This window comes from Nicotiana tomentosiformis, chromosome 1, assembly GCF_000390325.3.
Source record: "Nicotiana tomentosiformis chromosome 1, ASM39032v3, whole genome shotgun sequence".
Lineage (NCBI taxonomy): Eukaryota > Viridiplantae > Streptophyta > Magnoliopsida > Solanales > Solanaceae > Nicotiana > Nicotiana tomentosiformis.
In genome coordinates, this window is record NC_090812.1 from 110833012 (window position 1) to 110847478 (window position 14467).

The following is a 14467-nucleotide window of genomic DNA, read 5'->3' on the forward strand; positions in this document are numbered from 1 at the left end:
TTTTAAAAGTTTTTCAAGATGCTCTTGCGATCATGAAAGCACACAGATCTGGTTCGTTGTATACTTTATTGGGCTCCACTGTTATAGGCCCTATTGCAGTTTCGGTATCAGATAACTTGTCTGATTTTGATGGCATTAAATTTTGACATATGCCCATTGGGACTTTTGCGGAGAAGGTGAAGCAAATTTATTATATCAGCCAAAATTAGGTCAATGTGGAGATTTGTAAAAGGTGGCCTTATTTTTAGGTTTTTTATTTGTGAGCCTTGTTGACACATTTGGAGCCTTTTATTTTAGCCTTGTTGGCCAAATAAATGGCCTTGTATTTTGAGAGGATGTGGCCAATTGTTGGTCAAGCATTTCTTTCTTCTCTTCCTATATAATGAGGACCCTCTACTCATTTGGAAACACACTAACAAGATTTGAGTCTTTATTTCTTGTTTCTTACTTTCTTCCTTTATTAACAGTGTTTTGTATGAGAGTTAGTGTTGGAAGCACTTGTGTAAACCCTTTCTTTGGAGTGATCTTGTGAAGTTATTCCCTTAGGGTATTTGGGATTAATTAGAGTATTTACTCTAATTTTGTACTCTCTTTTGTACTCTTATTGTTATAGTAAATTGTCCGTCTCCGCTTGTGGACGTAGGTCCCTTTGACCGAACCACGTTAAATTTGTGTCTTCTTTATCTACTTTAATTGTCGTTGTTATCAACTTCCATTGTCTTTGTTATTGCCATTATACCGTTGTTTGGCTATATTTCACACTACCCGAATTCCCGATCCTAACAGTTCTTTGTATTTCTTGGGGTTTACAGTGGAAGGATGAAGTTGGAGTCACCATTGCTATCCCATTCGATTAGTTTCAAAAATTGCAAATTATTCTCCATTACTTTCATGACAAGATGGTCTGCAATTTTGCCATTTAGTCTCATATTATGGGGATCGGATGAATGTTGTGGACTTGAAATTATATTAGGAAAAAGGGTACTATAGGCAAAAGAAGGTAAAACTTTTTTATTAAGCCACTAGAAGTTTTTCAAAAAAACTGATTCATCATTTTATGTGGGAACGTTATTAGTCGATCCGGTGAGGGGGAAGTGCGAGATGATAGATGACATGGAAAAAATAACTACGTACGTAATAGCTTAATATGATTGTATTTCAAAGAAAAAAAACATATCATGATAGTTAATTAAATATACTACGTCCAAAAAAGATGCGGGCATTGGCAGGCCACAGCACAAGGAAACGAGAAAGTAAAAAGTATAGAGACATTAATTATTTCCTTGTCCCGCCAACCAGTCTCTTCATTCGGCAGCTTCTAACGTCAAGATCAAAGCTTGTCCATTTACAGAAATTTACAATGGCCGAAACACAACAGATTACAAGCATTTTCCTCACTCAACAGTCAACACCTCAAATTCATTCTTGTTGACACCATCAACAATCCACACATGGACACGGTTACTGCTTCTTCAACATCAAGAAGGTTTAGGTTTAGGGATCACAGTCAAGATATCCCCGCCGATCAACATTATTCAACCGATGCTCATTCCAGCGATGACTCTTCGTCTGTTTCCAGCGAACTTAATTCTGATCATGAGCTCCACTCCATGACTGCTAAGGTCTGTCTTATGCTTATTTACTCAGGAAACAGCGTTTAGAAAATATTTCAGTACAGAAGAGTTGCACAAAAGTTAAACTCTTTACTTATTAATAAATGTGTGTCCTTTACATTGGTGGGGGAGTTCTTATTCTTTAAGAATATTATGTGTCCTGGAATATTTTTTTGATCCTTATGCGCAATGCTACAAGCACGTGGAAATCCATTTAACGATGAAAGGTGACAAGGAGACTTCAAAGCTACACTTCCTGGTTGTGATATTGAATCATTTTATCCGAAAGCTTAAATTGTTTGAGATACTTTTATTTATTTAGTTATCTTTAACACAACCATCTTATGGATATGTACAATCTTCCTTTTTTTCCCCCCAATTATGTGTAATCACTGTTATTCCCCGTTAATAATGCTGTATTTGTAAATAATAATTCTAATTCTGCAAAATATAAATTAACGTAATGAAACAATAATAATAAATTCGAGCCCACTGAATTCACAGTGTTTCCTTAAGGAATTTAATCCCCTCCTAGTACCCAAGGTAATGGATTATTTCCTCCCAGGATAGAACGAATTACACACTGGTATAGCGGTACTTCAAACCCCAGTGTTTCAGCGAACACAAAGTTCGGTAGCAAATCACACTTACAGTTGCTTTGTTTGAAGTTAAAAACAATGCAGAACGAAGGAGTATATACTCAGAAAAACGTATGGAAGTTCTGAGAGGAAGGAGTGCAATGTATAGCCAATTTGTTGAGCGAATTGTATGTTGAGTTCTGAGCAATTTCTTCAACACTTGCTGCTCATATTTATAGCAGCCAAGAGGGAGTGCAAGACCAAAACGTCCACCCTTCTTGTTGGAGCAAGCATTAACTTCATGGTGGAGCAAGCACTTCATGGTGGAGCAAGCACTTCATGGTGGGAAGACCATTATCCGGCTGCCAATGATCAAATACACGGATTGGAAAATATCCGTTACAAATACGGATAATCTTACGTTAATATTTACTATTAACAAATAAATTTGGTCCAAAAAATTAATCAATCAATCGATCATTTGACCAAATCCAAATCCAAATCCAAATCCAAATCCGAAGCCGAAGCCGAAGCCGAAGCTGAAGTCGAAGCCGAGCGAGCGACGACGACGACGGCGCGAGGCTTGCTTTCTTCTTAACTCTTTAAGAGCTACAAGAAGAGCAATTATATATATACCCACCAAAAATGTCTTCCACTTCCAATATGGGACAATGTCTCATTGTTAAGAGGGGAAACTTAAAATTTTACTCAAAATTTCATTTTCCCTTCATTTCCCATTCACCCTCATTTTAAGAATATTCATCTTAAAATAAAAACCTCAACAATCCCCCACATGAATGGGGAATGGCTATATCACGGAAGTATGCATGAAAAAACTGTGTGATTTACAAGCAAGGATTAATCGCATCTGGATAAGTAGGTTTCCCTTTGAACTTTCCGTAGTAAACTTATGTCGGATATACTCGGTCAATCGGTAGATTTGATATCTTTGAACCGTCGATCTTTGGTGTATACCTAGACAACCATAAGTCACACAATCAACCCTTAACCGTCTTTGGTTCTCATTGTTGTGTTCGTTTCAGCCATGAACACCGCCTGGTTTCATAAGTGCGTAGAGAACTGGCCTTACAAAGTTCTCCTTGAAGCGGCTAACACTTCACACTTACATAGGTGATTCCTAAACGTGTCATCCTGTAGATACACTATTTGATATACCCCGTATCAAATTTAGAAATCATTAAAAAGCCTTAATGCTTTATCCTTGATACTGAACATTGTCTCATCACGAGAATGGACTAAAATTTTATTTGACAATGTTGAACCGTCATTAATGACTTTGTTTGATCTCCTTGAACCTAGATCTTGGGATCTCCAGTCTTCTAGGTAGAGTTACCGCCACAATGACTTGTTCTCGGCCATAGCCCCATTCCCCTTGATGATTTCTCAACTACCTCTCTAGTTAGGCCTTTTGTAAGTGGATCCGACACATTATCACTTGACTTTACATAGTCAATCGTGATAATTCCTCTAGAGAGTAATTGCCTAACGGTTTTATGTCTTCGTCGTATATGACGAGATTTACCGTTATACATAACGCTCCCAGCCCTTCCAATTGCCGCTTGACTATCACAATGTATGCATATTGGTGCCAACGGTTTGGGCCAAAATGGAATGTCTTCCAAGAAATTCCGGAGCCATTCAGCTTCTTCACCGGCTTTATCTAAGGCTATGAATTCAGCCTCCATTGTAGAGCGGGCAATACATGTTTGTTTGGACTTCTTCGGAATCATTGTTTTGGAAAGAGGCAGTCAATAGTGAAATAGAATCCATATTGAACAACCATACATGGGAATTGGTTGATCTTCCTCCTGGAAATAAACCTTTGGGTTCTAAATGGATTTTTAAGAGAAAAATCAAAGATGATGGCACTATTGATAAATTCAAGGCAAGGCTCGTAGTCAAAGGGTATAGACAACGAGAAGGTCTAGACTACTTTGATACGTACTCTCCAGTTACAAGAATTACGTCTATACGGATGTTAATAGCATTAGCTGCAGTGTATGGTCTTGAAATTCATCAAATGGATGTTAAGACGGCCTTCTTAAATGGAGAGTTGGAGGAAGAAATTTACATGGAACAACCTGAAGGGTTTGTGGTTCCAGGTAAAGAAAAGAAGGTATGTAGACTTGTTAAGTCTCTTTACGGACTAAAACAAGCACCCAAACAATGGCATGCGAAATTTGACCAAACAATGTTGTCAAATGATTTTAAGATAAATGAATGTGATAAATGCGTGTACATTAAAAATGTTCCAAATCACATAGTCATTGTTTGCCTATATGTGGATGATATGTTGATAATGAGTAATGACATTGCCAACATAAATGCTACTAAGCGTATGCTCAATAGCAAGTTTGATATGAAAGACTTGGGAATTGCTGATTTAATTCTGGGAATTAAGATCAATAAAACTCCTCAAGGTCTGGCATTGTCACAATCTCATTATATTAAGACAGTACTTGAAAAATTCAAGCACTTGGGCTTTAAAGTTGCAAAGACTCCAATTGACGTGAATCTTGCATTAGCAAAGAACAAAGGCCAAAGCATATCACAATTGGATTATGCTCGTGTATTGGGATGCTTAATGTATATCATGAATTGTACACGACCAGATATAGCTTGTGCTATAAGTAAACTGAGTCGATATACGAGCAATCCAGGCCAATCTCATTGGATGGCAATGAAACGAGTTTTGGGATATTTAGAACATACCCAAAACTTTGAATTGCACTACAGTAATTTCCCTGCGGTGATTGAGGGATACTGTGATGCAAATTGGATCACCGGTTCAACTGATTCTAAGTCCACAAGTGGATATGTATTCACTATTGGTGGAGGAGCGGTATCTTGGAAGTCGTCCAAACAAACATGTATTGCCCGCTCTACAATGGAGGCTGAATTCATAGCCTTAGATAAAGCCGGTGAAGAAGCTGAATGGCTCCGGAATTTCTTGGAAGACATTCCATTTTGGCCCAAACCGTTGGCACCAAGCTGTTCCGATGGCAACTGCCAACGCAACGACAAGCCGAACACCGGCGTTGGCACCGGCAGAAAAACCCGGAAAATTTTCCGGGATTGATTTCAAGCGCTGGCAGCAGAAGATGTTCTTCTACTTGACTACGTTATGTCTACAGAAGTTCATCAAGGAAGATGTTCCTGATCTGCCGGATAAAACTCCAGATAATGAACGCTTTCTCGTGATTGAAGCGTGGAAGCATTCTGATTTTTTATGTAAGAATTATATTCTTAGCGGACTGGATGATAATCTGTATAATGTATACAGTAGCATGGAGACATCCAAAGAATTGTGGAATGCGCTTGAAAAGAAATATAAGACTGAAGATGCCGGGATGAAGAAATTCGTTGCCGCAAAATTTCTGGACTACAAAATGATAGATAGCAAGTCTGTTATTACTCAAGTCCAGGAATTGCAAGTGATTATTCATGATCTACTTGCTGAAGGTCTTGTAATCAACGAAGCATTCCAAGTAGCAGCAATGATTGAGAAGTTGCCTCCATTGTGGAAGGACTTCAAAAATTATTTGAAACACAAACGAAAGGAAATGTCCCTTGAAGATCTCATTGTTCGGTTGAGAATCGAAGAGGACAATAAAGCTGCTGAAAGGAGAGGCCGTGGAAATTCAACAATAATGGGAGCAAATATTGTTGAAGCTAACAAGAAGAAGGAAGAAGGCTTCTGGTCCGAAGTACAACCCAAGCAAGAAGCGGTTCAGTGGAAACTGCTACAACTGTGGGAAAACTGGACACAAGTCTACGGAGTGTCGTGCTCCGAAGAAAGACAAGAAAAGGGGTCAAGCAAACATGGTAGTAAACCATGATGATGTTGATAACTTGTGTGCCATGCTCTCTGAATGTAACTTGGTGGGAAATCCTAAAATGTGGTGGTTTGATTCAGGAGCCACTCGCCATGTTTGTGCAGTTAGAGAGGCTTTTGCTACCTATGCTCTTGCTGAACCCGGAGAGACAGTTTATATGGGAAATGCTTCAACAGCAAAAGTTGAAGGATATGGGAAGGTATTTCTAAAAATGACTTCTCGCAAGGTCATGACTTTGAACAATGTCCTTCATGTTCCCGAAATGAGAAAGAATTTAGTCTCTACTGGACTTCTTGTTACGCACGGTTTTAAGTGCGTTTTTGTATCCAACAAGGTTGTAATTAGTAAGAATGGAATATTTGTGGGAAAAGGTTACCTCACCGAGGGCCTTTTCAACCTAAATGTAATGGTTGTTGAAAATAATAATAATATTTCAGCTTCTTCTTACTTACTTGAGTCAAATGATTTATGGCATGTACGTTTGGGTCATGTCAATTATAAAACCTTGCGGAAAATGATTAACTTGGAAGTACTGCCCAAGTTTGAATGCGAAAAATTAAGATGTCAAATATGTGTGGAATCTAAGTATGTTAAACATCCTTATAAGTCAGTTGAAAGGAATTCAAATCCTTTAGACTTAATTCACACAGATATTTGTGACATGAAGTCAATACCATCTCGCGGTGGAAAGAAGTATTTCATAACTTTTATTGACGATGGTACTCGATATTGCTATGTTTACTTACTGAATAGTAAAGATGAAGCAATAGACGCATTCAGGCAATACAAAAATGAAGTTGAAACGCAACTTAACAAGAAAGTAAAAATGATAAGAAGTGATAGGGGTGGTGAATATGAATCTCCTTTTGAAAAAATATGTTTAGAATATGGAATTATTCATCAAACAACAGCCCCTTACACGCCCCAATCTAATGGGATTGCGGAAAGAAAGAATCGCACATTAAAGGAGATGATGAATGCGTTGTTGATAAGTTCTGGTTTGCCACAGAACTTGTGGGGGAAGCCATTCTTACGGCTAATCGAATATTAAATCGAGTGCCCCATAGCAAAACACAATCCATTCCATATGAACAATGGAAAGGAAGGAAGCCCAACTTGAATTATTTTAAAGTGTGGGGGTGTTTGGCAAAAGTGCAAGTTCCTAAACCCAAAAGGGTAAAGATAGGACCGAAAACCGTTGATTGTGTTTTCATAGGATATGCGACAAATAGTAAAGCATATCGATTTCTGGTTCATAAATTAGAAAATCCCGACATTCATAATAATACGGTTATAGAATCAGATAATGCTGAGTTCTTTGAAAATATATATCCGTATAAAAAGGAATGTGAGTCGGTTGGTGAAGGATCTAAACGATCTCGGGAAGAAACAAAAGAAAGTACATATAATCAGGAGGATCCAAGACGTAGTAAACGTCAAAGGACATCTACTTCATTTGGACCAGATTTTGTGACTTTCTTATTGGAGAATGAGCCTCAAACATTTAAAGAAGCTATGACTTCTTCGGAATCATTGTTTTGGAAAGAGGCTGTCAATAGTGAAATAGAATCCATATTGAATAACCATACATGGGAATTGGTTGATCTTCCTCCTGGAAATAAACCTTTGGGTTCTAAATGGATTTTTAAGAGAAAAATCAAAGATGATGGCACTATTGATAAATTCAAGGCAAGGCTCGTAGTCAAAGGGTATAGACAACGAGAAGGTCTAGACTACTTTGATACGTACTCTCCAGTTACAAGAATTACGTCTATACGGATGTTAATAGCATTAGCTGCAGTGTATGGTCTTGAAATTCATCAAATGGATGTTAAGACGGCCTTCTTAAATGGAGAGTTGGAGGAAGAAATTTACATAGAACAACCTGAAGGGTTTGTGGTTCCAGGTAAAGAAAAGAAGGTATGTAGACTTGTTAAGTCTCTTTACGGACTAAAACAAGCACCCAAACAATGGCATGCGAAATTTGACCAAACAATGTTGTCAAATGGTTTTAAGATAAATGAATGTGATAAATGCGTGTACATTAAAAATGTTCCAAATCACATAGTCATTGTTTGCCTATATGTGGATGATATGTTGATAATGAGTAATGACATTGCCAACATAAATGCTACTAAGCGTATGCTCAATAGCAAGTTTGATATGAAAGACTTGGGAATTGCTGATTTAATTCTGGGAATTAAGATCAATAAAACTCCTCAAGGTCTGGCATTGTCACAATCTCATTATATTAAGACAGTACTTGAAAAATTCAAGCACTTGGGCTTTAAAGTTGCAAAGACTCCAATTGACGTGAATCTTGCATTAGCAAAGAACAAAGGCCAAAGCATATCACAATTGGATTATGCTCGTGTATTGGGATGCTTAATGTATATCATGAATTGTACACGACCAGATATAGCTTGTGCTATAAGTAAACTGAGTCGATATACGAGCAATCCAGGCCAATCTCATTGGATGGCAATGAAACGAGTTTTGGGATATTTAGAACATACCCAAAACTTTGAATTGCACTACAGTAATTTCCCTGCGGTGATTGAGGGATACTGTGATGCAAATTGGATCACCGGTTCAACTGATTCTAAGTCCACAAGTGGATATGTATTCACTATTGGTGGAGGAGCGGTATCTTGGAAGTCGTCCAAACAAACATGTATTGCCCGCTCTACAATGGAGGCTGAATTCATAGCCTTAGATAAAGCCGGTGAAGAAGCTGAATGGCTCCGGAATTTCTTGGAAGACATTCCATTTTGGCCCAAACCGTTGGCACCAATATGCATACATTGTGATAGTCAAGCGGCAATTGGAAGGGCTGGGAGCGTTATGTATAACGGTAAATCTCGTCATATACGACGAAGACATAAAACCGTTAGGCAATTACTCTCTAGAGGAATTATCACGATTGACTATGTAAAGTCAAGTGATAATGTGTCGGATCCACTTACAAAAGGCCTAACTAGAGAGGTAGTTGAGAAATCATCAAGGGGAATGGGGCTATGGCCGAGAACAAGTCATTGTGGCGGTAACTCTACCTAGAAGACTGGAGATCCCAAGATCTAGGTTCAAGGAGATCAAACAAAGTCATTAATGACGGTTCAACATTGTCAAATAAAATTTTAGTCCATTCTCGTGATGAGACAATGTTCAGTATCAAGGATAAAGCATTAAGGCTTTTTAATGATTTCTAAATTTGATACGGGGTATATCAAATAGTGTATCTACAGGATGACACGTTTAGGAATCACCTATGTAAGTGTGAAGTGTTAGCCGCTTCAAGGAGAACTTTGTAAGGCCAGTTCTCTACGCACTTATGAAACCAGGCGGTGTTCATGGCTGAAACGAACACAACAATGAGAACCAAAGACGGTTAAGGGTTGATTGTGTGACTTATGGTTGTCTAGGTATACACCAAAGATCGACGGTTCAAAGATATCAAATCTACCGATTGACCGAGTATATCCGACATAAGTTTACTACGGAAAGTTCAAAGGGAAACCTACTTATCCAGATGCGATTAATCCTTGCTTGTAAATCACACAGTTTTTTCATGCATACTTCCGAGATATAGCCATTCCCCATTCATGTGGGGGATTGTTGAGGTTTTTATTTTAAGATGAATATTCTTAAAATGAGGGTGAATGAGAAATGGAGGGAAAATGAAATTTTGAGTAAAATTTTAAGTTTTCCCTCTTAACAATGAGACATTGTCCCATATTGGAAGTGGAAGACATTTTTGGTGGGTATATATATAATTGCTCTTCTTGTAGCTCTTAAAGAGTTAAGAAGAAAGCAAGTCTCGCGCCGTCGTCGTCGTCGCTCGCTTCGGCTACGGCTTCGGATTCGGCTTCGGATTTGGATTTGGATTTGGTCAAATGATCGATTGATTGATTAATTTTATCCGTATTTTCGACGAATCCGAAGCCGAAGCCGAAACCAAATCCGAAGCCGAAGCCGAAGCCGAAGCCGAAGACGAGCCGAGCGACGACGACGACGGCGCGAGGCTTGCTTTCTTCTTAACTCTTTAAGAGCTACAAGAAGAGCAATTATATATATACCCACCAAAAATGTCTTCCACTTCCAATATGGGACAATGTCTCATTGTTAAGAGGGGAAACTTAAAATTTTACTCAAAATTTCATTTTCCCTCCATTTCACATTCACCCTCATTTTAAGAATATTCATCTTAAAATAAAAACCTCAACAATCACTTGGTACTCCTTGTTGCTGGTAAATTCTATCTAATGATGTTTGATTTTGCAGGGCATTACTCATCTTTGTTCAGAACTCCTTGAGTTGAAAAGAGAGTCTAAGGAAGATTTTCAGAAAATTGTCTTTACCAATTATTCAGCATTTATAGGGTTAGTTATTAGCTCTATGAACCGATGAAAAAAGCTATTTTTGATGAATTTCAGTGACTTCTGCTGCTAGCTGACAGTATCTTTCTTAGCAGGATATTTGAAGGGACTAAAAATCTAGAGAGTGACTTATTGCAACTGAAGTACCAGGTTTCAAAGCAGAAAAGGCTCATAAAAGACCTTGCAAATCGCGATTTTCTAAAGTTTCTTGCAGAGGAGACGATAGGATCAAAGCTCGAAGAAAGCTTACCAGATGACACATCTTTGTCCAGCATTATTGCTGCTCACACCAAAGAGGTCTCTGAAATATTGGATGATCTTCTTTCAGAACAGCGATTGGACGAAGCTATTTCTTTCTTGGAGAAGGAAGCTGAGTTCTTCAAAGATTTCAAGTTGGCAGAGACTTCATCGGATGAACTCCTGGGCTATAACTCTAGAATATCAGAGAAGAGGTCTATGATTGCAGATCATTTGACACTGGTTGCTAAAAATCCTAGAGTTTCTGCACTTGAACTGCAGAAAGCATTGGTTGGGCTCCGAAGAATTGGTGACAGTAATCTTGCAACTCAACTATTGCTTAAATATTATCATTCACGTATTGCATCTAGCACACATGATTTGTTTTTCTCAAAGGTATATCCACATGGACTATATCTTGGAGATGTCTCGAAGTTTTTATTTTCCATGATCTCCCAAGCAGCTAAAAGTTTCACTCTCTTGCATGGTGAGAATTCTTCTTACGAATCAGAATTACATCGGTGGGTGATGGAACAAACTGCGACTTTTGCTGTGTATTTCAATAATTATGTTATATCCATGGTAGAGCTAAGTAGTGGCCTATCGACAGCAGTGGAAGCTGTGCAATCTACAATGTCTTATTGCTCTTTGTTAGAGGCACAGGGAATTGAATTACGATCATCTTTGATAGAGCATATCCGTCCCAGTATACAAGAAGTTTTACAGATCCATATAGAACACTTTAAGAAAGTGATTGGTATCATTACCTCATCTGATACTTGGGTTCTTGGAAGGTATCGAGTATCAGGAATTCTATCGCCTGATAGTTATTCCGCTAACAGTGGCCAGCTATCGGAGTATTGTCTGCTTGCAAACAGTGGTCGGAAATTCATAACACTAAGTCAGGTTTTTCCTATTTCTACCTATGATGCATATATTAGCATATAAGGTATTGGAATAGTTCAGGTGAGTTGAGAAAGAGCTAGGGTGCTAGCAGTATAAAAATCTGGTTAATACTCGCTTATATTGCTCCTCTACGTTAATCATTTTTAAGACTAAATTGAAGCCATATCTATAGCTACAATTCATTTTACTTGTTTGCACTACTAGATTGTGTCCCGTCATCACTTGCTTGGGAGGAAAACAACAGCTTTAATTGTTTATCTTAGAGTTGCCTGATTATAAGTTTATTTCCTACTCAAACTGCAGACAGTTTTTAAGTAATTAAGATGTAAAGCAAGAAGCTAATGGTCCTTTGTAATATTTTATAGGCTATAATTGAAGAGGTTTCTCCTCTAATCGAACTGCATATTGAAGGCTCACTTCTGAGAGGGCTTTTGGATCTTTTTACAGAGTACTCTACTATTCTCGAAAGTGCACTAACCAATCAGACAGAAAGTGAGGGAGTTGATTCAAGAATCAATATTGCAGATTCAGTAGAACAACAAATTTCCCTTATTGCTAACTTATCAATAATAGCACAAATATTCTCCAGCATGATTAGGAGGGCTTTCAATGACACCTACCACTTGCAGTTTGAGATTGATGATTATGAGCTCTTCATTCATGAAAACTGTGAGCGACTAAGATCTCAATTCTGCAAGCAATTAATTCTTAAATCCTTGCCACTTGAAAGTGATTATAGATGTAATCCTTCTCCAGCTTGTTGCACTGATCTAGAGCCCTCTTCTTCTTACCAGGTATGCCATTTAGAACAGAAGTATTAACACAGTTATGATAGATGTCTTATTTAAATCTTTTCACTCACAAGAAGGTGGAGCCGCTTGTTGGATAATATAATGATAAAAGCATATTATTTGTCCACTTTTATGGATTAAAACTTCTTTGTTTGGGACATCAAACTACCAGGAATTGTATTTCGCGCTAAGGAATCTAAAAGAGCACGCTGAGGACACTCTTATCAAAATGAGTTGGTTAAAGGATCTATTCAGTGAGCTGATGGAGATGATGTTTGAGATGATTTTGGATAAAGAAGATATTTCCAATATCACTAAAGAGCATTTGCCAAATAAAAGTTGTGACAAGTTTGTACAGGTATCTGCATTTTCTGTCTCTAGAATAAGCTTTGATTCCACAACCCTTGTCCTGACTTTCTAATTCACGGTCAAATTTCTTGTGGTAGTCAGTCTGCAACCAAGAAAGATTTCCAATGAATGAGTTCCAATTTAGATACAAAATTGACGTTATACCGACAGAATAATTGTAAATAGGAAAACAAATATAGATGAATAGGTGAATGCAGTGGCCATATTCTGTTAAAAATAAGAGAAGAATTTAGTTTCTGTTTGTGTAGAGACCATGTGATAGATGGATTTATCTGCTTTCATTCTTCATCTTCTTCTTTCACAGCTTTTGAGTGAATACTCATTTTGTATGTTAAACAGCTTACACTTGACATCCACTTTCTCCTTGAAATTGCTAAATGGGGAGGATACTTGTCTGATACCGTCATGAATGCCTATTCGAATTATGAATCTCGTACAAAATCTGCATTCCTCTCTGCTGGGATGGATCCTGAAAGGTAACTTTTCTTTCATGATGGTGATAAAAAACTTTTCATCTCCTATGGACGGACTATTTTGTTGAGTTTAGCTTCTAGACATGAGCAACGCACAAATTTTTTCACATAAACAGGTTAACTAAAAGACGAGTACAAGTAACTGTCCATAATAAGTGAAATTAGTATCCTGGAAAATAAGGTGACCTTAACCTGGTGTAATAGGTTAAATTACACTAGCAGTGTAAAAATTCATTATTTAGATTGTGTTGGCTGGTTGGTCCAGTTTGGGAAAAGAGCAAGAAAAGTTAGACTTCCTTTCAAAGTTTTCAGTTTTTCAGCATATTGCCTTGTTATCTTCCAGGCACATGAGCTATATTGGATGGGCGACAAGGGCTGCTATTGAAACACTAGAGAAGCTGCATGAACTTGATAAAAGGGAAATGCTTAGCAATGAGATTATTGATGCTACTGAAGATGAAACAAATGAATCTAGTTTACACAACTCTACTGAATCATTTGGGAGCAACGATGCTACTAACTCGGTAGAGGTATTAAGACCCCTGGATGCACCAGAGGTTACATCTTGTACCAAGATTCTGGAAACATGTGTTGTACCTAAGGAAGGTGATGAAGAAAAAAATGGCCGCCATCATATATAGTAATATTGCAAATTTCGTTGCTGAGACAGAAAGGGACTTCTGTTGAAGTTGAAGGAAATGAAAGCAATCCATTATTATTATCTCTAGAAGAGGCAATTGCAAATGTCATTAACTGATATGGAAACGGTTCCATGTCATGCACAAGAAGAGCAACCTACAGTATAGATACACTCGCATATCCGCGCACAAGACAAACAACCCACATTTTCTCCCGTAGGTGTGCTTGTTGTTATTTTCTTTTAATTATGGGCGTATATGATGTAAACATGATTCTACTTATAATTACATTGAATAGTTATACTGCGTGACATTTGCTATAATGCTATGGTCGTACTTGACAACTACCACATGCAAGATTTGTTTATTCGGTAAGACTTGTGAACAATTTAACAAGATATGTAGAATGAAGATAGTGCCAATTTATGTCCGTTTGACAAAACTTGCCAATATTTGAACAACACAAGAAAGATTTGCCTATTCAATAAGACTTGTGAACAATTTAACAAGATAGGTAGAATGAAAATAGTACCAGTTGTGCGCCCGTCTAGCAAAACTTGAGAATAAGTGAACAACCACTTGCAAGGTTTGCTCATCAGATGACTTGTGAATAATTTGACAAGATAGGT

General features: G+C 37.8%; 1 protein-coding gene across 2 annotated transcripts; it reads left to right on the forward strand.

Annotated features, from left to right (window-relative positions):
* Window positions 1–479: 479 nt before the first annotated feature.
* LOC104117804 (exocyst complex component EXO84A-like) lies at window positions 480–14146 on the forward strand. Of its 2 annotated transcripts, none has more exons than XM_070189603.1 (7): window positions 480–1622; window positions 10330–10427; window positions 10520–11567; window positions 11933–12361; window positions 12531–12716; window positions 13067–13203; window positions 13544–14146. In XM_070189603.1, exons 1-7 carry the CDS (start codon window positions 1452–1454, stop codon window positions 13839–13841), a joined length of 2367 nt encoding a protein of 788 aa, XP_070045704.1. In that variant the 5' UTR covers window positions 480–1451; the 3' UTR covers window positions 13842–14146. The 2 variants fall into 2 exon arrangements, with proteins under 2 accessions (XP_070045704.1, XP_070045709.1); XM_070189608.1 differs by lacking the exon at window positions 480–1622 and adding an exon at window positions 1808–1872.
* The last annotated feature ends 321 nt before the right edge of the window (window positions 14147–14467 follow it).

Bases quoted from the DNA above. Each gene is read 5' to 3' on its own strand.
- LOC104117804 (XM_070189603.1), top strand. From the start codon at position 1,452: ATGGACACGGTTACTGCTTCTTCAACATCAAGAAGGTTTAGGTTTAGG. The intron at 10,428-10,519 runs GTTAGTTATTAG...CTTTCTTAGCAG, and splicing joins AATTATTCAGCATTTATAGG to GATATTTGAAGGGACTAAAA. The intron at 13,204-13,543 runs GTAACTTTTCTT...GTTATCTTCCAG, and splicing joins GCTGGGATGGATCCTGAAAG to GCACATGAGCTATATTGGAT.